The following is a 26,400-nucleotide window of genomic DNA, read 5'->3' on the forward strand; positions in this document are numbered from 1 at the left end:
GCTCCAATTCAGTGCTTCTGTTAATCCTGCAAGTACACATCAGAGACCCAGCCTGTTTCTGACACTGGCAAGGGCTCCATTAGTCAGGCACCCAGTGAGGCTGCCCTGCTCAGTCCCCCTCATTATGCCTCTGCGCTGATGATGAGGATCCTTATTTGACGGACTCAAGTCACAGGGTTTTTCTAGCATAATAGTGATATGGCCAGTATTTGTTTTTAACTTCTCATTTGTCAATGTTACTATATTATTCTTAAAATGATGCTGTCACTGGGCTCTATCATCTTGTATTATGACGTTAAAATGTTTGGTAATTTTTATTTGATCAGTAGTTTGCATGTTAAAAAACAATCCTTAAAGGCTCCCAATCAGGATTTATGAAATCTTGTTAATCAAATTGCAATCTCATAACAACAAAACCTTGTTTGTTCATACACTGGCTTCGAACATGTCACCAAACTTCTAAAAAAACATAATTGCCAAACACAAAGCAGTCACATAGCGTTTATTTTCAATGTTGGGGGCTTAATATTGCTAATTAGTATTTTCTTGTGTTTCTTTTTTTCAGATGTACCAGAGAAGGTTGCACTTTATTTTGTTTGTGGGGTATCAACAGGTTTAATAATTCTGCTCTGCATCTTTACCTCAAAAGTAATGCTGGTTCATGACATAAGGAAAGTATTTACTGAAGGCCGGAAAGAAGAGGAGCCAGTCCTTGGTGGTATAAAAATGATAGTACGGAGAATCGGAGACGACGGGAACAATGACGACAGTTCTTCAGAATCTTCTTTCAGGAAACTCAGCAATTCCTATCGCTACACCAACAACATCTTTACCCCGGAATTAACCGCTGCCCTGGAGGGCGTCAAAGAGTTTAAACGTCAGGAAGAAGATGATATTTGGCCACACAAGGGACCCAACGTTTATGTTACCCAGAATAGCACAGAGTCCATGAAGTAGTTACTTGTAATCTCTCTCTCGTACTTTATACTTCCTATCTAAACCACACAAAAAAATAACGTGCATTGCTACAATTATGTTTAAGTATCCTGGTAAATATCAAGTAGTATTAAGTACTTGTAGACGTACATAATGTTAGTTTATTAATTTCATTGTCATACCTGCAAAATAAATACATTTATTGTTTTCATAATATCATGCATTAAAATAAGACAGAATTAATTTAGATTAAATTTGTGTGATTTTTATTTTTGATATATAAGGATAGATTACAGTAAAACTAGAGGGGAAAAAAAAAGTATGATTTCATGGTTTCGTTTTTTTTTTCTTTTTTATTGAGAAGGTAGCACCATTTACAATAATATTCACCCCTTAGGGGGAGATTATACGCTGGATAAGATGTACCTGTGTCTGTAATCAATTTACCTAAAGTCTTATAATTATGTCCCAATTATGTAGGGACTAAATACATTTGAAACTTCCCTAAATTAATATGAAGCAAGATGTGTTTTATTAAAATAGTGGTTTTATTTTTAAGCCTTGGATGAAAATATTACTTTGAATTGTACCTGCTTTAACTTACCTTACCTCTCAGTTGATAACACTACCAGGGGAAGTCCAAACACTGGATCTTAAGTGGCTTTACCCCTCTAATTAGGTTTGTGCAGTTTACTAGGTGTTTTTATTTTTATATTTTATATTTATTAGTGGTATCTAAACTCTATCCTTCACAATATATATATATATATATATATATATACACACACACACACACACACACACACACAGTGTTGGCATTGCTCATGTGTTAATGTTTCAATGGGATGATGAGGGATAAGGAAAATTGTTTCCAAACTTAACCATAATTTTCTTTTCCTGATCATTAATCATGGCAGCATTACATCCTCATCCTTCTTCAAAGAGGATTTTGAAGCTAATCACAGTGACTGTAATGTAGGAAGGGGGCAGAGGGGATCCTTTTGATAAGCAATTGGTTAATGCTGCTATGGTGGATGATCAGGAAAAGAAAATACCAGTAAGAATGAAAAAAAAAATCCTTACTTTACAGACTTTCAGCTGTTTGCAATGAACACAATTAATTCTTCAAGGGATTTCCCCCAAGTTCTAATGAAAATGCAACTTATAATGACTTCACCAGATTCAAAATGATTCAAATGAAGTCCCTCATCACAGCACAAATATTTAGAACAGGTTTTGTCTCAAGCACACCTGATGCAACTAATCAGGGGCTTTTGCACCTGTTTGAGCGAAAAACACTTGAAATACCTGAACTGGCTAAGGGGTTGCTGAGTGTCACATTTGACTGCATGTTAGAAATAAGTCAAGAGAATGGTCCACAAAGTTAAGAGAAGAGATCATCGCCCGTCAGAAACAAGTAACAGGATACAAAAAGAATTAAGTACATGCTCAAAAAAAACACTGCCTACAGGTAGGCAAGGTGGTGATTTGGTGATATCCTGGGGCTGCTTTGTGTCCTCTGGCACTGGAAACCTGCAGCGTGTGGAAGGCAAGATTGATTAATTGGAGTACCAGGAAATCCTAGGAGAAAATCTCTGGTGGGATTTGAATAAGGCGGTTGCTGCACGCAAACAAGAATATTACTGAACTGGAGGCCATTGCTCATGAACAATGGGCTAAGATTTCTCAGGAACGCTGGCAGAAGCTGGTGTCTGGCTATGCATTTTGTTTGCAGCAGGTCATAAAAGCAAACGGGTGCTCTACTAAGTACTAAAGATGCTTGCCATGAAGAGATTTAATAATTTTGAGACTGGAGAATTCATTATAAGTTGCATTTTCAGTTGAATTTGGAGAAATCACTAGAAGCATCTGTTTTGTTGATCTATTTCAATTGTTTTAGTTTCATTTTTAATTGCAAAAAAAACTTTATATCCTATAGGGTCAGGAACATAAACGTGTATTCCTGATCTTATAGTGTTAAACCACCATTTAGGTGGCTGCCCCCCCCTTACGTCATTTCTTGCACCATACGAGTCCGCCACCATTGGCATCGCCCCTAATCCACCTCCTTTGCTGGCATCATCACAAGTGATGATCTCAGCCTATCCAATGCTTTGCCATAGGAAAAGCATTGGATTAGCTGAAATCATCAAGGAGGCGGGACAGGACCATATGCCAGCCTGGTCAATCAGCATCTCCCCATAGAGATGCTGATTGAATCAATGCATCTCTATGGGGAGACGCTGAATATCAGTGATGCACTGTGCAGCACAGATCCAGGAAACACCTCTAGTGGCCCTCTGAAGAGTGTCCCTTAGAGGATTCCCCAGAGAGCAATGTAAACACTATCCTTTTCTCTGAAAAAGCAGTGTTTACAGCAAAACGCCTGCAGCGACTCACTATACTTACCAGGACAACTACATTAAACTGTAGTTGTTCTGGTGACTATAGTGTCCTTTTAACCCCTTAACGACGAGTGACGGACTCGTCCGTCACCCGTTAAAATTAACCCCAGATCGCCGCAATCGCGGCGATCGTGGGGTTAATGGTGCTCCGGTCTGCCTCTGCATTAGAGGCAGACCGGGAGCACCGGATCCGGCTGCCCAAGTACATGTGCCCGCTCTGACAGCATGCCAGAGCGGGCACATGTGCTCTCTATACTCACCTCCGCCTCCCTGCACTTCCGGGTTCAGTGTGAAGTGCAGGGAGACGGATCAGTGGTGATCCTGCCCCCTGGTGTTAAAAAAATAAAGTTTAATTAAAATCCCACCCCCCTTTACCCCCCTTTACCCATTTTAATATAAAATTAACCCCTTCCCTGCCCATTGATCACTGACTACAGTGATCAATTGGCAGGGATTACATTTTACTATGATCTGATTTTTTTTTAACCCCTGAGGGGTAATTATATATTTTTTTTAACCCTCAGGGTTATTTTATTAATTAATTTAACTATTTTAAAGTTATAAATTTAGCTAGCTGGGGAGGGTGGAAGTTAGTGGGGAATTGAGTATTAGGCTAACGAGGGGTTAACGTTAAAAAAAGTTGAAAAATAAGCTTTAAAAAGTTAAAAAATGAAGTTAAAAAAAAGTTTTAATAACGTTTAAGTAAAAAATGTAAAAAAATAAACCCTTTACCCAGTCCAAATAAAATTAATCCCTTCCCTGCCAGTCGATCACTGCCTACAGTGATCAAAATACAGATCACAGTTTTATACTGTGATCTAATTTTTTTTTAACCCCTGACGATTAACTTTTATTTATTTTTTAACCCTCAGGGGTTAAATTTATTTAATTAACTAATTTAAATATTGTATAATTAAATATTTTGCTAGCTGGGGTGGGTGGGAGTTATGGGAAAATGGGGAATTTACTGTTAGTGCTGCTTACTGCTAGTTAGGGGTTAACGTAAAAAAAAAAAGTTTGGAAAAATGTTACATCTGTAAAAAAAAAAGTTTTACGAAAGTTTAGGAAACTTTAAAAAAAATAATAAGCAAAACAAAAGTTTAAAAAATAGTTTTAAAAAGTTTTAAAAAGTAAAAAAATACATTTAATAACGCTCATTACCACTACACCTGGTACAAGCTAGCGGAAAAATGATCCCACGCTAAGGTTCAAAATATGCCTTTTAAAATACCCTGGGATGTCTTCTTTAAGAAATGGTATGGCTTTATGGGGTATTTGGTTTATATAGCCTGGTAAAATACTCTAAAATGGGACATGGGCACAGCGTAAAAATGTAAAGTTTGAAAAAAATGGAATGGCTGTGTCCCAAATGTGCCCCTCCGATGTCCACATATACCTGGCAAAGGTACATACGGGGGTATTTTTGTACTCAGCAGACATAGCTGAGCAACATATGAAGTATTATACAGTGGTAGTACACATAAGGTTTGCAAAATATACTGTGCAAACTCACTTTGTGTGTCAAAAAGGCAGAAAAAACGCTTATTACCACTACACCTGGTACAAGCTAGCGGAAAAATGATCCCACGCTAAGGTTCAAAATATGCCTTTTGAAATACCCTGGGATGTCTTCTTTAAGAAATGGTATGGCTTTATGGGGTATTTGGATTATATAGCCTGGTAAAATACTCTAAAATGGGACATGGGCACAGCGTAAAAATTGAAAGTTGGAAAAAAAAATGGAATGGCTGTGTCCCAAATGTGCCCCTCCGATGTCCACATATACCTGGCAAAGGTACATACGGGGGTATTTTTGTACTCAGCAGACATAGCTGAGCAACATATGACGTATTATACAGTGGTAGTACACATATGGTTTGCAAAATATACTGTGCAAACTCACTTTGTGTGTCAAAAAGGCAGAAAAAAACGCTTATTACCACTACACCTGGTACACGCTAGCAGAAAAATGATTCTACGCTAAGGTTCAAAATATGCCTTTTGAAATACCCTGGGGTGTCTACTTTAAGAAATGGTAGGCCTTTGTGGGGTAGTTTAAATTTAAAACCTGCGAAGATGCTTGGAAATTGCACTTAGGCCCGGCGTCAAAATTCAAAGTTCGGTAAAAACTGATATGGCCTGGTCTCCTATATCGCACTGTAGCTTCACGAAATAGTGCCATAGACATACAATGGGGGTGTCCTTTTACTCAGAAGACTTAGCTGAGCATAATTTGGGGGGTTTGAACTTAGTGGCACATATGAAATATACAAAATGCCCAGCATAAATGCAATCCGTATGTAAAAAATGCACAAAATTTTTTTTTACCACATACTTTGGCATGTAATGGTAAAAAAATGGGGGCATGTTAAGGCACAATATGCACCTTATGAGATACCCTGGGGTGTCTACTTTTACAAATGGTAGGCCTTTGTGTGGTTTTTTTGAACAGTCAAACTGTCATAATACCCCAAATGGAAGCATAGGCTCATTAAATCCGTCTCTCAAAATTCTACTGTGAATACTGAAAAGGACAGGTCTCCTATATGGCACTGTAGCTTCACGAAATAGTGCCAAAGACATACAATGGGGGTACCGTTGTACTCAGCAGAAGTAACTGAACACATAAAACTTTGTACAGGAATAGCACACACCAACTTTACAAAATACACATGAGAAGTTCTTTGTTATAAGTTTGTGTGCGAAAACCCCCAAAAAACACAATTTGACTCCAATATTTAGCAGAGGTTGGCGGTAAAATGGCTACGTAGAAAGTGTCAAAACAACCTTAGGTAAATAGCCTGTGGTGTCTACTTTATATAAATATATACTTTTGTGTGGCAATTTTGTTTTCTTTTATGGCTATAAAGCTTACAAGACAAACATACCAAATTCTAAAATCGCTCCATATTAAAAGTTTATTTTACTCCTTGTGCTTTGTGACCTGTAACTACCAAAAAAAACTGAAAATCCCAGACACATTATATATTCTGTAAATCAGAACAACTAAATGAATTTATTTTTAATTACTTTCCTTAACCTGCACTAATTAGGCACACATTATTATTGCAAAAACTGTAAAAAAAAAAATCAAAATTTTTCATTTGTTTTGCATTTTTCTGTATTTTTTTTTTATAATAAATAAGCATGTATATATATATATGTTACATCAAATGAAAGCCCTTTCTGTCCTTTAAAAAACGGTATATAATATGCGGCGGTGCAATAAATTAGTCAAATGCAAATTGAAGTTGAACGCAAATAGCAAAAAATGCCGTTGTCACAAAGTGAAAGACAAGCTTCCGAAGATCTGTCCTGAAGGGGTTAAGGAGGTTGAAAAACAGGCGTATAAGAATTGTTTGTTTCATATATATTGGCTAACACTATTAAATGGTAAAGGTTAAATTGTTCTTTGTACAGCACCCAACTTTATTAGTATTAAGGTATTGTCGGTGTTTGCAGAATGAAGGCGATGTGTGATTAGGAGAAGCACGTTTTTTTGCAGCAAGTAGTAAATTCCATACACCTTGGAGAGGTTATAGAAGAATAAGCCCCGGAACTAATGAATAGAAGGCTCTGGAACAAGATTTATATTTTTGGCCCCCTACTGCTGCAGGCAATTCACCTCTAACTCCCCCAAAATGTTTCCATTTTCACTGCCAACTAACCAACTCTATAGCCACAAGACACTACATTCCATTCCAGTTCACCCTCTCCAATTTTCAGAAATATGCCTTAATTAAATTTAAATGGCTGGAGCTAGTCAATGTAATTTCTTCTTCATATTTGTCCTGATGAGTTACATTTGACTATTGAGTAGAAATTATTATTTTTCTTGTATCATGACAGTCTTGTAAAAACTACTTGGCAATATGAGTGTAGCCAATGGTAATGCAAGGGTGACGCCCAGTGGTACATCTTGGAACTGTCTGCAAGAGATAATGTGAATACACCTAAAACGGATTGCCATGATGTGCCAAATTTGTGAATCTAAAGTCGATTGCCATGGTGTGCCAAGTTTATGCATTTAACCCCTTAAAGACCAAACTTCTGGAATAAAAGGGAATCATGACATATCACACATGCCATGTGTCCTTAAGGGGTTAAAGCTGCCATGATGTTCCAATTGTGTGCCTCTAAAAGCTGATTGCCAAAAGATGCAAATTTTATGCTTCTAAAACAGATTGATGCCTGTAAAGCCGATTGCCATGGTGTGCTAATCGTATGCCTCTAAAGCCGATTGCCATGGTGTGCTAAATTTATACTTCTAAAGCCGATTACCATGGTGTGCCAATTTTATGCCTCTAAAGTGGATTGCCATGGTGTGCCAACTGTATGCCTATAAAGCGGATTGCCATGGTGTGCCAGTTGTATGCCTATAAAGCTGATTGCCATGGTGTTCATTTTTAAAATATGCACAAAAAGCAAGTGGGTCTCAAAAAATTACCATTTTCAAAACTGGGTCTTGGCTCATAAAAGTTTGAAAGACCTGGTATATACTATTTGTATATCATGATACAAAGTGCATTATAGTCCAAATAAATGTTGCTATTAAGGTTCCCTAATTAATTTAATTAAATAAACTACAATCAGGCCACAACTCAAGATTCAACAATTGCTCAGAACACCTGTCTTGCAAAGACCTCTCATTGAGCTTCATTGGTAAGTCTTTGATTGGACAGACACAGAGAGTCTAGATTTGAGGTTACAAGTGGAGGACAAGAGAACTGCATCTTTTGCAAGCTGGTCTCCGATAAACTCCCAATGGAAAAAAATGCATAATTAAATGCATACGTGCATAATTTAATTTGGGATATATCTACTTAACTGGTTTATAATTTTATATTTGGGCAGTAGAGTGTCTCTTTAACGTGGCTAAGCATTATAGGAAGTGTAGTTCACACATATGAAGGTAATCATTGCTACATTTTGCTAGATATAACCATTTGAGATACAAATGGAGCCCTGTGTTTGAAATAAACCGTAAATAAAACACTACAAGATGCTGATACATAACAGTTAACCATGTGTAATGGGAAAATAATGCCATAAAGCGTCTCTGAGGACACCATAAACCACATGAGTAAAGTTCGACTGGTTTATGAATATCTCCAGAGCCCAGGATGGCATTATTTCCCAATAATGCACAAAATCAATGTTCTGTATCTTTTATATTACATTACTTTTTGGTGTTGGTGTTAGGTTTCCATTAATCTTAGGACAGCATTGGAATACCATGTACCAGTCTAGCCAATATTCGAGTGAAATATAGTCTCAGACAAAAGCTGCTATTTGCAGCTACTGGGCTTATTCAATCTTGAGAGAGGACTGAATTAAAACACCAGAACTCCCACTAGTCTCAGGCAGGCCTGGACCCTGTATTGTACAGCCGCCACATATATTATTATATAGAGCGCCAAAAAATTCTGCAGCGCTTTACAGTGGGTGGATTAACAAACATGTAATTGTAACCAGACAAGTTGGACACACAGGAACAGAGGGGTTGAGGGCCCTGCTCAATGAGCTTACATGTTAGAAGGAGTGGGGTAAAGTGACACAAAAGGTAAGGATAGTATTAGCCTAATGACAGTTGCAAGAGAGGAATCCGTCAGGAGCTATTAATAGTTTAATTGACACTCTTTTATGATGAAGTGGGTTTTTAACATTTTTTTTTTTTTGAAGAAGAAGAAGTAGTGGAGACTGGGTGAGCATCTAACGGAGGAGGGAAGTGAGTTCCACAGGAACGGTGCAGCCCTCGAGAAGTCTTGAAGGCGAGCATCAGAGGTGGGAGTATGGACAGAAGATAGGTTCTTGTGTATTAGGGAGGATAGATAGGTGGGAGCAGTATTATGTAGAGATTTGAAAGCAAGAACCAGAATTTTAAATTGAGCCCTATATCTTACAGGAAGCCAATGTAGGGACTGACAGAAGAGTGAGGTGTGGCCTGAAAGGAGAGCTTCGCCACCACATTCATTATGGACTGTACCGGCGCAAGTTGGGAGCACTTAAGACCACTGAGAAGCGGATTACAGTAGTCAAGGCGAGAAAGGACAGTGGAATGGACCGGCACCTTAGTCGCATCTGGCGTTAACTAGGGTCGGATGTGCGCAATGTTTTTGAGATGGAAGCGGCAGGATTTGGTAACAGCAAGCCTGCGTGGTGGAGCTGATGGTAGCACCGTTGACTTGGAGGGAGACACACATGGGAGTAGCAACACTTGAGGGAGGAAAGACCAGAATTTCAGTTTTGGTTAAGTTGAGTTTAAGGAAGTGGGTAGCCATCCTGTTAGAAATAGCAGAGAGGCAGCCAGAGACACTAGTCAAGAGGAACGGGGAGAGATCAGGAGAGGACAGATAGATTTGCGCGTCATCCGCATAGAAATTATATTGGAAGCCATATTGGAAGCCAAAGGAGCTAATGAGTTTACCAAGGGAGGCAGTACAGATGGAGAATAGTATGGGACCAAGGACTGAACCTTGGGGGACACCAACAGAGAGGAGTTGGTGAGAAGAAGCAGAGCCAGAGAAAGAAACACTGAAAGAGTGGAGAGGTAGGAGAAGCACCAGGAGAGAGCAATATCTTGTAGACCGATATTGCGGAGGATGAGAAGAAGCTGTTGATGTTCAACAGTGTCAAAAGCCGCAGAAAAGTCAAGGAGAATTAGGATAGAGTAGTGACCAAGAGATTTTGCAGCAAGTAGATCATTGGATACTTTGGTCAGTGCAGTTTCCACAGAGTACTTAGCGCGGAAACCAGATTGAAGCGGGTCTAGCAGACACAAACACACCAAGTCAACACACATTCACAGGACATAACAGATAGATGGATCGATAGAAAACAATACATGTTTTCTGCAAACACTAATGTATAATTATAGGTCACATGTGCAATATCCAGCACATTTTGAATAATGACAGAAACCGCACACAATTTCAAACATTCACTCATAAAACATAAACAAAACAAAAAAATGAGTCTTCACATGATACTGTTAGCACCAATATGTTATATTTACCATAGTGCAGAGGGAGTCCCATTTAAAAGACAATCTGAAAAAGATGGGACATCCATAATTTACAAAAGGAGAAAGCTCTCCATCAAAATAATGTTACAAGAATTGCAACTGCCATAGGCACAACAAACAGATTTACAAGTGAAGAAAAAAACATTAATACTTCATTAAAAAAAAAAAAAAAATTGTAAACCCCTTCACAGCTTAAAGTGACGTTTGTAGCAGTGGAGAATTTCCAAAACACTATAGCATTCCTGATTGCCAACATTTAAGAGTTACTTATAAGTATATGTGGATGGTTCCACACTAGAATGAGACCAGTAGTCTGCAATGCACACCAGGAGTCAAGGTTGTATCGAATCCCCAGTGGAACAAAACAGCGAAATTCCTAATCCTGGATTGATGATATGCCTCGACAACTGGCTTGGGAACCATATATAGTACTGAGATATAAAGGCTACTACATCTAGACTGCATATCTTATAAAAATAGAATTTGTGGAAATTATAGGAGATTTTTAAAGGGACACTGTTCCAGACCACTTCAGCTTATTGTACTTTTGCACTTAGTGCTGCAATGTAAAACATTGCAGTTCCAGACAACGTCAAACAGCCCTCTGTGGCCGTCTACCAGATAGCCACTAGAGGGCTTCTGGAACCCAAACAGACTTTTAGTCTGTTATCTTACTGCTCAATTCTATGCCATTTAGAAGTTAAATCACTTTGTTTATACAGCCCTAATCACACCTGTCTGCATGTGACTTGCACAGCCTTCCTAAATACTTCCTGTACAGATATATCCAATGTTTAAACTTCCTTTATTGAACATTTTGTTTAATTTAGAATTTCTTATCTCCTACTCTGTTAATAGTCTACTAGATCCTGCAAGTGCCTCCTATGTACGATTAAATGTTTTTAGCTCTCTAACTTGAACTTTAAAGTAACATCTGATTGAAAATGATACAATTTTTCACGCAGGCTGACTCCGTCACAGCCAGGGGAGATGTGACAAGGGCTGCATAAACAGGAACAAAAGTGATTTAACTCTAAAATAGCAGAGAATTAGGCAGTGAGACTGCAGGGCATGATCTATACACCAAAACTGATTTATTAAGCCAACGTTGGCATTATCCTGCTGTGTCCCCTCAACTCCCCTGCAACGTCTGTTTGCATTTATATTAATTTCTGTTTATTTTATATGCCTTTGTTGTGATAATTGGGGTCATAACGTTATTCCAGCAGAGTCGGGATTTTTGTCCTGGAATATAGGAATATTTGTGCTTTGTGTGGGTGGAGAACCTACAGCTTGGGACTCTCGTGGTAAGAATTCTTGGATTATTCCTATTTTGTCAATGCTATAAGCATTTAAAGCTAGTTTATATTTATTTTTTACAAAACTTTTACTTTAAAGGCATGGATATAAAATTGGGGGATACAGCCGTTTTAACCTAAAAAGCAATTAACAGTACATTGTGTAATAAAGTATTAGGCATATATAAAAACATGCTACTGGTAGCACTCACAGGATGGAAATAGTCAAAGTGCCTTAAGGGTGCCACCCCTAGTCCATTAGGGGGGGGGGGGGGGGGGGGTTGTGGAAATCCACCTTGCTTCTTAGGAACACAGGAACCAGAAGGAAGCAGGAATTTCAATAGTATTTCATGAAATGGTTTTAAATTGAAGAGGTCCCTGATGTCTAGAACGAAACGCGTAGGACCGCTGTTTTCTTATTAATAAACCGTTTATACTATTTGATTCCTGCTTCCTTCTGGTTCCTGTGTTCCTAAGAAGCAAGGTGGATTTCCACAACCCCCCCAATGGACTAAGGGTGGCACCCTTAAGGCGCTTTGACTATTTCCATCCTGTGAGTGCTACCAGTAGAGTGTTTTTATACATGCCTAATACTTTATTACACTATGTATTGTTAATTGCTTTTAGGTTAAAACCGCTGTATTCCCCTATTTTTGTACATTCCTGTTTGATTGGGCATCCCTGTGGGAAGGCTGCCGAGGGAAGCGCTTATTAAGTTAAGTTTTATATATTATTTATTTTGTTGTTACACAAAATATTTTATTTTGTGTTCTAGTGTTTTTTTTCTATGCACATAAAATTGGACAGAAATATAGTATTTTACTTTTTTTTCCCCCTACTAATTCAAGTTATAAAAATAAAAAAATAAAAAATCTAATTATCCTCCAGTTATATAATGTGGCTATTTACAAATGTAATGCCATTCTATTGTAATTGGATGATATAATGTATTAAGAATACTAAATATATAAATATTCACATTAAATGCCAGTTATTAATGGAACTACTGTACTATAGAGAGTAAAGTGCTACAAAATTACCAGCAGGGGGCACCCCTTAATAAACCACCTTAATAAAAGGTGTTACAGAAAAAAAAAACATGATACTTAAATCTGAAAAATAATCAAAAAGTTAAAAGAAAACAGAAATTTAGATATATGGTAATGGTGAATAGTATATAATTTTTTTGTATCAGAATTAAATAAACCACTGCACACATTTACCAACAAGTGTTTTGCCTAAAAACTGGACTATCAACGGTCTTCAAGCCTTCTATTTATGTCTTTCAAATAAAGTTTAAAAGGGACACAATAGTCACCAGAGCAGCTACAGCTTATTGAATTTGTTCTGGTGAGTAGAATCATTACCTTCAGGCTTTTTGCTGTAAACACTGTCTTTTCAGAGAAAATGCAGTGTTTTCATTATAGCCTAGTGATTACTCCACTGGCCACTCCTCAGATAGCTGTTAGAGATCCTTCCTGTGTCATGACTGCCTAAAATGCATCCAAACATTCAGTATCTCCTCCCTCTGCATGCAGACACTGAACTTTACTCATAGAGATTCAGTGATTCAATTCATCTCTATGAGGAGATGCTGATTGGCCAGGGCTGTTTGAATTGTGCTGGCTCTGCCCCTGATCTGCCTCCTTGTCAGTCTCAGCCAATCCTATGGATTAGCACTGTGATTGGATCAGGCTACCACTTCTGATGATGTCAGCAGACTGCTTGCTAGTCTGAGCCAAACAGCATGCAGAGCTACAGCTTCAGGATTGAATACAAGTATGATTCTGCTATATTTAGGGAGGCATGAGGGGCTAGATGGTGGTTTTAACACTATAGGGTCAGGAATGTGTTCCTGACCCTATAGTGTTCCTTTAATTCAGGGCTTAACCCCATCGACCTGGTGTCTTATTCTCTTATACATTAACCCAGTTATCCTAATTATAATTTAAAATCACCTAATCAGTTAAAAATGCTATATTTCATTTCTTTTATCCAACAAAATGTGTCATTGCTCGATTTTGCAAATAAAAGCAAGGCTACTGAAGTTTCAAAGAATTGGCTTATATACTCAGATTGATTTTTAAGTGGTTAATTTCCAGCTAAAGGTCTTCTTTCACTAGTCTACATTTTTTTGGTAATATTTATAGCATTGCCCAGACATTACTGTATTTGTTTGAAAATCAAACACCTTTTGATTATATGTTGCAACTTCTCAATATGTAGCAGTTGTAAGCACTGAAACCCACACAGATACGGTTTGTATAGGCTCCTAAATTGTCACCAATAATAAAGTTGGAAATTAGAACAAAAAGGATTAGAGAGAAAATAGCTGTTGAATAATAATGCCATAAATGTGCTAATTGAATAATTAAGTAATCAATGGGAGATTATGGATTTGAAACAAATATGCGTCATTGTCACCTCTTTATGGAAGATATGACAGATATAACAGTTTTCAAAATGCATAAATATCAAGCTTTTAAACCGTGAAGGGGTTACAATCAAGAATGTGCAGACAAAAATGTTAATACATCATAAAAATTGACTTGATTTTGGTATTAGTTTAGAAATGTATATTTTTTGAGTCTTTGGCTTGGTCCTGAGTAACATTAACAAAATACATGTTTCTATTTGGCTTTAAAACTTAACAAAAAATATATATATGTTTTACCAAATTCCTTTTTCTTTTCTTTTTTTTTTTTAAATAAAATACAAAATTACAAAAAATATTCAAACTCCCCAATAGAACCGTTAACTAGGAATTCAGACATAACTGTTGAAGTTTTAGGAAAAAAAAAAATCAAAAATATTAGTGTGCCAAAATTTTAAGAATAACCATAAAATATATATCTGTTAGTGTAAATGTGTTTTTTTTTTTTGCATGCATGCATGCATGATATTGGTAAAATAAAAATTACAAAGCCTGGTATATAAGACAATATTCGGAACTACTGGCACAAATCATATGATGCAATTCATAGATAAGCTATGTTTTATGGAGTTAAAATGTTCCTTGGAGGAAATAAAATGTAAAGCAATAAAACAATAAAAGAAACGTTACTGAAATTATAACATAGTATATATAGCTTGAGCTATAGGTTTCTTTTATAAAGTAATAATTAGAGCTAAATATAAGGCACATTCCATTTTGCGTTTTACCCCGAAGTCAGAAAGGTTTAAAAATTGTTGATAGGAGTAAATTCTTTTTGGGATCTTTGGTCATATAAGATTTGCTCTAATTAGAGATTTAAGAGGTAGTGGGTTACAGATTTTTCTTTGTTTTCCAGTTAGGACAAATAGTACTTTGTGGATCTAAGATTGCAATGAAATGTACACTTGTATCATCAAATATATATAATTATATAGACTAACAACGTATTAAGGCACTTAAAATCCTCAATTAAAAGAGGTACAAGATTGCAGTGTGTTGTCTCTCTGAGTAGAACGGTATTAAAAGCACATTTTTTTTAATTTAATCCACTGATGTATGCATTTTGTGAGCTTGGATTTACATCAGAAGACAAAAAGCACACCAACCATACTGTCCCTTTTGAAATTTCCTGCAATTTCCAGTTAGCCATTAGCAAGGGGGTTCTGCAAGTTAAATATCATCAAGTCATTTATGATGAAACTTCTGTTTGAAACAGTATATGTAATCATAAAAGAATCTCCTACACTCAAAATAAAAAAAAAAAGAAATTGGGGTGATAAGATACTTGCAAGTACATATTTTTACATATACCCCAAAAATCATAAATGCAAAGATCTTGGGATATTTAAATTTCTACAGCTGTATAATATGAACAATATCTAAAATGTTATGTTGTATGCATGGTCATTAACCAGTTCTTGCCAAGCTGTGACAAAAACCGTATTGAACAAAAAAAAGACATACGTCTCAAACGTTATGACAATGAAAATTCCAGACTAACAACGATGATGATTAAAAATCAAGTCAGATCTTTCTTTGAAGAAAAAAAAAAAAAAAACCTTTGGCACAGACATTTTCAGGAGTAAAATATTGCTATATCCACCAGCACTTTGCTAATAAACATAAGTATTAAGCAAATATTTTTAAAATCCAAATACTGGATTTAGTGCAACAATTAGAGGTCTGCTTTAGTAACTTTCAGGATGAAGCCATATATTGTAGTGTAGAAGAGGTGTGAAATGGTCGAGATGATGCATCAAAAGTTTTCAGTTGCGGGAGGGTGGGAGGGAAATATGTAGTGTTGAGCAAGGGGGAAAAAAAATAAATCATCAGCAACACATATATTTGCTGTTAAAAAACTCCAGAGCAGATTAGGTCTTTGTTGGAACTTAAAAAGTTGAAGTTAAAGAGATATTTAAAGATAACCAAGCAGTTCTCCATTCATATAACTATTGTTACAGGCTCTCTCTGAGACATCTCAGTTGTTCTTCTCCAAGTCGGATTTTGTCTTCCAATTCTCTCTGTTCAACAATGAGAGCAGAAGTCATCTTGACGTAGTGTTGGTAGTCCTGAAGTTGATCCTCATTGAGATACCGAGAAACTACCTCAAGTACAACCTGCTCCCTTCGGGTGACATGTGCTTTCAGTTCCTTTGCATCTTCAAGTTGGTCTGTAAGCTGCTTCTTTTTCTCCAGAAGACTCAACTGCATTGAAAACATACAATCATTAGCTGTAAGACACACAACACTCAAAAATGAATCCAATAACATACAGCTAGTTTCAGCAACTCACAATTCCTAAACTCTTGACACTAACCAGTCAAGTTATAATTTTAGTATGGGAAGTGGGGATAAAAAGGTTGAAAACAGACATAGGAATAACATTTATAGGCTTAACTGTGGCGGGACTACTAACTCTCAGTTAACTGCTGTGTGACACCCCCATGTTTTCCCATAAAACTATGTGCATTCGTGTGTTTTACCTGCCTCCCGAACGGGGACCACCTCAATACCCCATGTAGAATGTTTGTTTAGAACATTTACACCTAGTTAACGAGGTGGGAAACCACAAACCGCAAGGGAAGCCTCAGCGCGTGCCGTCCCTCGTTAGACGAATGCCATCCAGGGGGAGCATTCGCGGATTGATTCCCACCCCGTTCGGTTCCCGAACTGAGACCTCCGCAGTGCCCCTTGGAGTGTTCACACCAATCAATTAGAACGTAGGCAGTTCGCAACATAAGTGTGAAACCACAAGGGAAGTAATTAATGAGTGCTTCCCTGGGTGGCTGCCATTCGTATAGATGGACGGTGGCCAGGGGGAGCATTCATGTCCCGAACAAAGACGCTTCCCGTGCCTGGTTTCACCTAGGAATCCCACAAACTAAGCCAGTTACCATTCGGGGGGATCCCTAAGATTGGTGGGGACACTCTCTTGGGGACAATGATGGGTTAGCGGGCTTTCTGTGCCTGAGAGTCCGGGGCAGGAAACTTTCCCGCGCTGGGCCTCCCCAGTATAGAGGCTCATTGGATGAAGACCCCTGGCCACCGGAGGTGGGAAACCCAGAGGATAGGTGGCGGGAACAGGGGACAAAGGGATGGGGATTCCGTTTCCAAGGAGGAGACCCCTGGGAGAGGGAGGGCCCTGGGAGGGACCACTGAATGGGGGGAATAGAGGACAAAGAGTCTGGGGTTCCGGATCCGTTATACGACCCCTGGGAGGGGGAGGACCCTGGGAGGGGACATAGTGTTTGTGTGACATCCACCCCTTGCATGGGAACAGTATAAAGCAGAGTGTGGCCAATAAAGTTGTTGTACCCCTGGAACGGTGTGTCGTCTGGTTACTGGTGAAGATGGGTCACTTAATCCTTTTATAACGGATGTAACCAGTCGGGTTACCAGGTGTCCAGCTACGTTAACTATGTACACATTAGAAAATTTTATTTCGAACAATTGTGTGCCTTCCATGGTAAAACTATTACAACAAGAGTAAATAAAATGATGTACCTTCTCCTCCAAAGATGGTTCAGGATCTTCACTACTCAAAACACTCTCAACCCTGGCCAAACGTCCAGACAGGGATAACAACAGATTCACAACTTTATCGAGGTCTCCAATAAACATTCGGAATTTGTCATATTCATTGGGTTTACAAAGACACTTGAGCAGCTCTCCTACTTCACATCCCAGGGCGGTGTTTGCGCCAATTTCTTCTTGGAGGTCATTTTGTGCTTCATGAAGAACAGAAAGCTTTTTGCTGATACTATCGATCAACTGCATCTAGGTAAAAGTCAAGAGAGAATTTATTTAGAGGCAGCAGGATAAACCAAAAGAAGAAAGTGATGTGTTAGTACATGTAGCTTTCTTTAGAACTTTTCATGATTTTTGATTTAGCATTTTCCTCCAAAAACCACTCATTATATAAAAAGTAAAATGTGATTGCTTACTTTTTTGCAGGAGCCATAGTATTTGGTTGTTTGTACCATGTAGAGGAATGTGTATTAAAATGCCACTAAAACTTATTTTGCACACTTTTCATGTATGGCTGTGCCATAGTTTACAAAAATCACATCCTCATGTTTATTCTCAGTGGCCTAAACCTGTGGCGAGTAACAAAACAAACAACTTTGTTTTCCTAGCACTATAGTTTCTCCTTAAATTTAATTGCACGAACAATCCACAAGTACACTGCTCAAAAAAATAAAGGGAACACAAAAATAACATCCTAGATCTGAATGAATTAAATATTCTTCTGAAATACTTTGCTCTTTACATAGTTGACTGTGCTGACAACAAAATCACACAAAAATAAAAAAATGGAAATCACATTTTTCAACCCATGGAGGTCTGGATTTGGAGTCACACTTAAAATTAAAGTGGAAAAATACACTACAGGCTGATCCAACTTTGATGTAATATCCTTAAAACAAGTCAAAATGAGGCTCGGTAGTGTGTGTGGCCTCCACGTGCCTGTATGACCTCCCTACAACGCCTGTGCATGCTCCTGATGAGGTCGCGGATGGTCTCCTGAGGGATCTCCTCCCAGACCTGGACTAAAGCATCTGCCAACTCCTGGACAGTCTGTAGTGCAACGTGACGGTGGATGGAGCAAGACATGATGTCCCAGATGTGCTCAATTGGATTCAGGTCAGGGGAACGGGCGGGCCAGTCCATAGCACCAATGCCTTAGTCTTGCAGGAACTGCTGACACACTCCAGCCACATGAGGTCTAGCATTGTCTTGCATTAAGAGGAACCCAGGGCCAACCGGACCAGCATATGATCTCACAAGGGGTCTGAGGATCTCATCTCGGTACCTAATGGCAGTCAGGCTACCTCTGGCGAGCACACGGAGAGCTGTGTGGCCCCCCAAAGAAATGCCACCCCACACCATTACAGACCCACTGCCAAACCGGTCATGCTGGAGGATGTTGCAGGCAGCAGAACATTCTCCACGGCGTCTCCAGACTCTGTCACGTCTGTCACATGTGCTCAGTGTGAACCTGCTTTCATGTGAAGAGCACAGGGCGCCAGTGGCGAATTTGCCAATCTTGGTGTTCTCTGGCAAATGCCAAACGTCCTGCAAGTACAACCCCCACCTGTGGACGTTAGGCTCTCATACCACCCTCATTGAGTCTGTTTCTGACCGTTTGAGCAGACACATGCACATCTGTGGCCTGCTGGAGGTCATTTTGCAGGGCTCTGGCAGTGCTCCTCCGGTTCTTCCTTGCACAAAGGTGGAGGTAGCGGCTGGGTTGTAGCCCTCCTCCACGTCTCCTGATGTACTACTGGCCTGTCTCCTGGTAGCGCCTCCATGATCTGGACACTACTCTGACAGACACAGCAAACCTTCTTGCCACAGCATTGATGTGCCATCCTGGATGAGCTGAACTACCTGAGCCACTTGTGTGGGTTGTAGACTCCGTCTCATGCTACCACTAGAGTGAAAGCACCGCCAGCATTCAAAAGAGACCAAAACATCAGCCAGGAAGCACAGGAACTGAGAAGTGGTCTGTGGTCACCACCTGCAGAACCACTCCTTTATTTGGGGTGTCTTGCTAATTGCCTATAATTGCCTATAATTTCCACCTGTTGTCTACCCCATTTGCACAACAGAATGTGAAATTGATTGTCATATTTATTATTATTATTTATTTTTTTGTCCAAGCAATATCACTAGCCAGTTACTATAGGTCTTGATCAATAGCCGGAAAAGATTTAAATAGAAATGGAAACACATCCCTCCCAGAATACCCAATATTAGTGGGAGAGTCACGATTATCAGGTTCTGTCTAACTGTCCCAACTTTATTCCCTTATATCTAGAGGACTGCCCCTAAAAGGTAGAGCGCACTTCACTTATGAGAATTTTTTTTTATAAATTAAAGTGTCACAAGAATGTCCCTTTAAGAGGCAGGCATCTAAAATGCTACTTTCACATACCTTTTTTACTGTCAGCTCCTCCTCTTCCTCCACCACTCCAGTGGCTTTATCGCCTTCTTCTTGCACTTCCGTGAGATCCTTCATCTTATTCAACAACTCTGCTTTGGCTGCAGATGTGTTATAGTAAGCAGCACAGGAGGTAGGACTTACTGCACCACACAGTGGTGGGGGTGAGATGGGTTGGAACTCATATCTGTTAGAGATTTAAAACATCAGACAATTAGTTTATGCCCTTGAATCTTGCATTTACAAGTAATGAACGACAAGAAAAGCATGATTTCCCTGAAGAGATCACGCACAGGGCATTAATTTAAATATGATCAAATTCAATCTCTAGTTCATTGATCTATAAATTACTTTAAATATTCAAAATTATGTCACATACATTACATGTCATCAGATGTGATCACTCTTTTTTTATGAATATACTATAAAACAAAAACAAAACTGACAATTCTTTTTATGTTTACATATTTTGCCAATATACAAGAGCCTGCTATTATTATTCAAGCGGCAGTTTACGTTAAGCACAATAACCACTACAGATCACTTTGGTGGTTATGCAAGCCCACAATAGGCAGTCAAACGGTTTTCGAACATTTTACACTCACCAATGTCCTCTGGGTGCCTATGACTTCTCAATATAGAGAAAGAGGAAGCATTCATTTCAGCAATGTCAAGTTTGACCCTATTTGGACAACATTCAGTGGCTGAATGCCTTTGAACTTTAGTAAATGGCTAGTCTAACCTCAGTGGAAATACATATAGATCAATAGGAACGAGGAAGAAGATCCAGGGACCCAAATATTCTCTGCATGTCAGATGGAGTTCTGCTGTGTAGATCTGGACTTCTTTTACATTTCTGGAGAACAGTCATCTCAATATTTCTAAGTACCGTATTTATCGGCGTATAACACGCACTTTTTCTCCCTGAAAATAGCGGGAAAATCGTGGGTGCGTGTTATACGCCGATATCCCATAATTACTTACCTGTCTTGAAACGTGGGCCGGTGTTCAGCGCGCACCGCGGTACTGGAACTTCCATTTCAGGTTCCGGTTTCCGGCGGGACTGAAAGGAAGTGTGCACACTTGTGCACACTTACTTTCAGTCCCGCCGGAAACCGGAACCTGAAATGGAAGTTCCTGTACCGCGGTGCGCGCTGTGAAGCCGGCCCACGCTTCAAGACAGGTAAGTAATTATGGGACAAGGGAAAGTGCACTATGGGAGGGGGAGGGAGAAGGGAGTCACTGGACTACATGTTAATATGCCAGATAACTTATTTTAATTCATACAGGCCATGCTAATCCATACAGAAAGATTGGGGGGAGATGAAAGTGAATCCATATCTCAGGTATATAATAATACCCTAATTGTTTAACCCATATATAACAAAGTTCCCAACTATTCCCAACACATTACATTGTAGAAGCCATGAGAGATAACTGCTCAGTTTTCCAAGCGTTCTGCCAAACTAAGGAGCTTTCTGCAATATGTGCAATTTGCATATAGTTGGTAAAAAAATAAAAAATGGACAACTGTGTGTCAATATTTTACTATAAAATTGCACCCAGAGGCTTACCGTATATTTTTATGTGCTCATATAAGTCAATCAGATCAATAATACTATGGGGGGGGGGGGGGGGGGGGGAGAGAATACTATGGGATGGGGGGGAGAATACTATCGGGGGGGAGGAATACTATGGGATGAGGGGGGAACACTATGGGATGAGGGGGGAACACTATGGGATGAGGGGGGGAATACTATGGGATGAGGGGGGGAATACTATGGGATGAGGGGGGGAACACTATGGGATGAGGGGGGAACACTATGGGATGAGGGGGGAACACTATGGGATGAGGGGGGAACACTATGGGATGAGGGGGGAACACTATGGGATGAGGGGGGTAACACTATGGGATGAGGGGGAACACTATGGGATGAGGGGGGAACACTATGGGATGAGGGGGGAACACTATGGGATGAGGGGGGAACACTATGGGATGAGGGGGGAACACTATGGGATGAGGGGGGAACACTATGGGATGAGGGGGGAACACTATGGGATGAGGGGGGAACACTATGGGATGAGGGGGGAACACTATGGGATGAGGGGGAACACTATGGGATGAGGGGGGAACACTATGGGATGAGGGGGGAACACTATGGGATGAGGGGGGAACACTATGGGATGAGGGGGGAACACTATGGGATGAGGGGGGAACACTATGGGATGAGGGGGAACACTATGGGATGAGGGGGGAACACTATGGGATGAGGGGGGAACACTATGGGATGAGGGGGGAACACTATGGGATGAGGGGGGAACACTATGGGATGAGGGGGGAACACTATGGGATGAGGGGGGAACACTATGGGATGAGGGGGGAACACTATGGGATGAGGGGGGAACACCATGGGATGAGGGGGGAACACCATGGGATGAGGGGGAACACCATGGGATGAGGGGGGAACACCATGGGATGAGGGGGGAACACCATGGGATGAGGGGGGAACACCATGGGATGAGGGGGGAACACCATGGGATGAGGGGGGAACACCATGGGATGAGGGGGGAACACCATGGGATGAGGGGGGAACACCATGGGATGAGGGGGGAACACTATGGGATGAGGGGGGAACACTATGGGATGAGGGGGGAACACTATGGGATGAGGGGGGAACACTATGGGATGAGGGGGGAACACTATGAGATGAGGGGGGAACACTGAGATGAGGGGGGAACACTGAGATGAGGGGGGAACACTATGGGATGAGGGGGGAACACTATGGGGGGGGAGAATACTATGAAAAAGGGGGGGAGAATACTATGAAAAAGGGGGGGAGAATACTATGAAAAAGGGGGGAGAATACTATGAAAATGGGGGGGGAATACTATGAAAATGGGGGGGGAATTCTATGGGAGGGGGGGAAATTTCCTGGAATTTCCTTCTAAAAATGAGGTGCGTGTTATACGCCGGTGCGTGTTATACGCCGATAAATACGGTATTTATTGTGGATACAGCCATAAACCGATCAAATTGTAAATGGGGTATCAAAGGGAAACACACAGAGTACAGTGCTTCGACTTTAGGCAAGTAACTAAAGGTTTTTTTACCGATTATTTACTGGGGAGAAGGGGGACGGGGGGAGGGCACGAGGGAGGGGAGAGGCAGGGGGAGCGATAGTGCCAAGAATACAGCTTTGTATTCCTGGCACTACAGTATCCCTTTAATGAATGTAACCTAAAATGGCAAAAGGCCCAATAAATGCACTACAACCGCGACAGGTCTTTTAAATATTAAGAATAGTGGAACCTCCTAAGGAAACACCATGGACAAAGACGTTTTTTTTTTCCTTTTTCCTGTGAATGTTGTAACTGTTATCTGGTAAAACTCTGTTTATGTTTAAAGGGTTTAAAATAGTGTCCTTTTTTTTCCTCCACCCTTTCTTTGGGTGGAATACCAGTTGAAATATTATTACTATAGATGCAGTGGGGTGGGAGCCTCCTTTCTGACTCTTAATTTTAACACGAGTCAAATTAAATAGTTCTACAGTTAAATGAACTAAAGTGTATTTAATGAATCTGTTCTAAAAACATTGTGAATATAAATACATATCATGCAACATTAATGTGATCGAAAACAAAATTAAAATAATTACAGTGTGATAACTATATAATTAAAGTGATTGTGATTTTATGCAGATCATGTATCTGCTCTATATCAAATAAAAATATTATTAAAGTGACATTGCTAACCAAAACCTCCTCAAATTTATACTTCCCTGTGGTCATCTCCAAAGGGGCCCCTGAAGCAGTGGCTGGGGTGCTCAACCCAAAAAGAATCTGGTTTTGGATCAGTCTGATATGCCAATGGTATAGGCTCTCTATGTAATGGCACAAATTAGCAAAAACATGTTCGAGAAACTAAGTAGCTTTCGCTTAGTCCTTGCTCAAGTCTCAAAGCTTTTGCCCGTACATGGAAAAAAAGGGAATTGGGGGCACACCTGGGACGTGCATATTCACAATGTTCTTACAACAGCCATTTTACAATTAGTGTAGCACCAACAGATATTGGGGTACTGTGGTGTACTTAACTGAATCTCCAGGTTTGTTTGCTAAAATAAGTGATTTATATTGCATACATTTTGGCATTTACGGCACCACCACGGTTTAAATATGCATCTTACGGGTGTACCACCCTCCCCCAACTCCCCTTTTTTCTAAAACACTCAGAAGTTACAGAGTCACTTTAACATAGCTACACAAGAATCCATACATATCCAGCCCAACACAATTACAGTCTTCTGTAAAATAAACATACCTGTCTGGTATGGAAATTTCAGACTCCCTGTCGGTCGACCATTCATCTTCAAAGTGGCGGTAGCTGCCCTGAAAGTCATCTAATATAGATACTTGTTCTCTTCCAGAAATATGTGTGGGAACAGGTTTGATAGATGCATCCTCAGGATGAAAGTCACTATCCTCTGCATCTCCCTCAACAGTTGAAACCAGCCTCTCTGCATCTTCATCCAGAACACATTCTTGGTCGCAAAGGGAAGAAATGGACTCTGAAGGTAAAGTATGACCTATCAACGTTCTACCTTGCAATCGGTCAACAGGTGACACTAGGCATGAGGAATGTGCATCCACCCTGCAAAAAGTAACACAAATTGATCTAAAAACTATAGCACAAAATATACATGATTTTACAGTTAGAAAACTATACCAAGCAACATGTCGAAATATTTTGAAAATTTTAAATATTTAAATATCAAAAAATATATGAAAAGTAGAACATAACAAAAACCATCAAAAAATGTAAACAAATTAACGTTTTCCTATTACATCATTTTAAAACGTTTATTCAAAAATATTAAAATCAATTTTGAAACTTAACCAAGAATCTTTGTTTCTGTTTTTATTTAACACCTTCCATCTGTATTCTCCACAGTGCCTTCCTGTTCAGCCATGCCACCAGTTTCTCCACACTGCCTTCCCTCCCACCCGACCACCACTACCACCATCATCATATTACGCACAGTGCCTTCCCCCCATTTCACCATCACATTCTGCACAGTGCCTTTCCTCCCACCCCACCATCATATTTCCCAACTACCTACTCTTCGACCCAGCCCACCATCAGATTCCCCACAGTGATGTCTCCCCCTCCCCTCCCCCCCCCCCCCCCCCCCCCCCCCATCTTATTCTACACAGTGCCCAACACCATCAGAATTCGAGGGGGCTTAATTGATTCTAGTTACTCCCCAATCACAGTATCCTTAACAACATCATCTAGACAATCACAGCTTCCCTAATCTGAATGACCGTTCCTTCAATAAACCTTAAAGGGACACTATAGTCACCAAAACAACTACAGCTTTACTACGGTAGTTGTTCTGGTGAGTATAGTCAGTCCCTGCAGACATTTTGTGGTAAATACTTTTGTACAGTGTTTACATTGCTCCCTGGGAACACCTCCAGTGATAGCCACTCAGATGGCCACTAAAGGTGCTTCCTGGGTCAGTGGTGCACAATGTGCAACACTGTCGTTCAGCGCCTCAAGGCTCTGCATGGGGATGCTGAAATTTCACCTTAGAGGTGCATTGATTCAATGCATCGATACACGGAAATGACTGGGCAGGGCAGGGATGACTATCTCAGCCAATCCAATGCTTTCCTATAGAAAAATAGGAGGTTTATGCTTATTTAAAGGGGGGTGGCAAGGGGAAGATCGGCCCCCTGGCATGCATTTTTAAAACTATTGTGTTAGGAATACACGTTTGTATTCCTGACCCTATATTGTTCCTTTAACAAAATAGACATGATCTAAAAATGCATTTCTTACACAGGAATAGCAGTAACAAGACTCAAACATATCTCACAGCTACCTTATCAAACAGCAGTGTATTTGTTCAGTGTATCTTTACTGTGCCTACTTTTCCTAAACATCCATTTTAAATAAGGATTCCAAGTTACAGAGGTTTATTCGTTACTAAATTCATTGTAAGGTGGGGTGTTCATTTGTGTGGGGTGTTGTCAACACCACATTAATCAGCCAGAAGGGTCCTGTGATCAAAAAACTGCACAATGTGCTATACTTCCTTAAGAGCTTGTAATGTGTGGGCTACTGGGTGTGAGCAAGAAAGACACAGAATTATTTAAACCAGTAGCACGGGGGCAGAGATGGAAACAAGCATGCCTGATGAGAACAGCGAGCCATGTGTGTTACAAATTGGTGGGGTAAGATGGGATCTTGCCTGAGTGATGCAGAATAAGCCTGTGTATACATGAAAAAATATGTCCTTTTCCCTCAATGGATTAACCCCTTAAGGACCAAACTTCTGGAATAAAAGGGAATCATGA

General features: G+C 39.9%; 2 protein-coding genes across 3 annotated transcripts in view; one reads left to right on the forward strand and one right to left on the reverse strand.

Moving 5' to 3' along the window:
• Nucleotides 1-957, forward strand: part of LOC134572925 (protein eva-1 homolog C-like) — a 74,027-nt gene extending 73,070 nt beyond the window's left edge. The window contains exon 8 of the mRNA XM_063432236.1: nt 566-957. Coding sequence (XP_063288306.1) covers nt 566-957 — 392 coding nt within the window. The remainder of the gene's footprint in view (nt 1-565) is intronic.
• A 13,488-nt stretch (nt 958-14,445) lies between these two features.
• Nucleotides 14,446-26,400, reverse strand: part of SHROOM4 (shroom family member 4) — a 99,092-nt gene continuing 87,137 nt past the window's right edge. Inside the window, exons 7-10 of one of the 2 annotated variants that reach the window (XM_063432239.1) lie at nt 24,359-24,688; nt 20,035-20,227; nt 17,601-17,873; nt 14,446-16,301 (exon numbers count right to left, since the gene is read on the reverse strand). In XM_063432239.1, coding sequence (XP_063288309.1) covers nt 16,053-16,301; nt 17,601-17,873; nt 20,035-20,227; nt 24,359-24,688 — 1,045 coding nt within the window. In that variant the 3' untranslated portion in view covers nt 14,446-16,052. The remainder of the gene's footprint in view (nt 16,302-17,600; nt 17,874-20,034; nt 20,228-24,358; nt 24,689-26,400) is intronic. The other variant, XM_063432240.1, reaches the window with a different exon arrangement.

This window comes from Pelobates fuscus, chromosome 9, assembly GCF_036172605.1.
Source record: "Pelobates fuscus isolate aPelFus1 chromosome 9, aPelFus1.pri, whole genome shotgun sequence".
Lineage (NCBI taxonomy): Eukaryota > Metazoa > Chordata > Amphibia > Anura > Pelobatidae > Pelobates > Pelobates fuscus.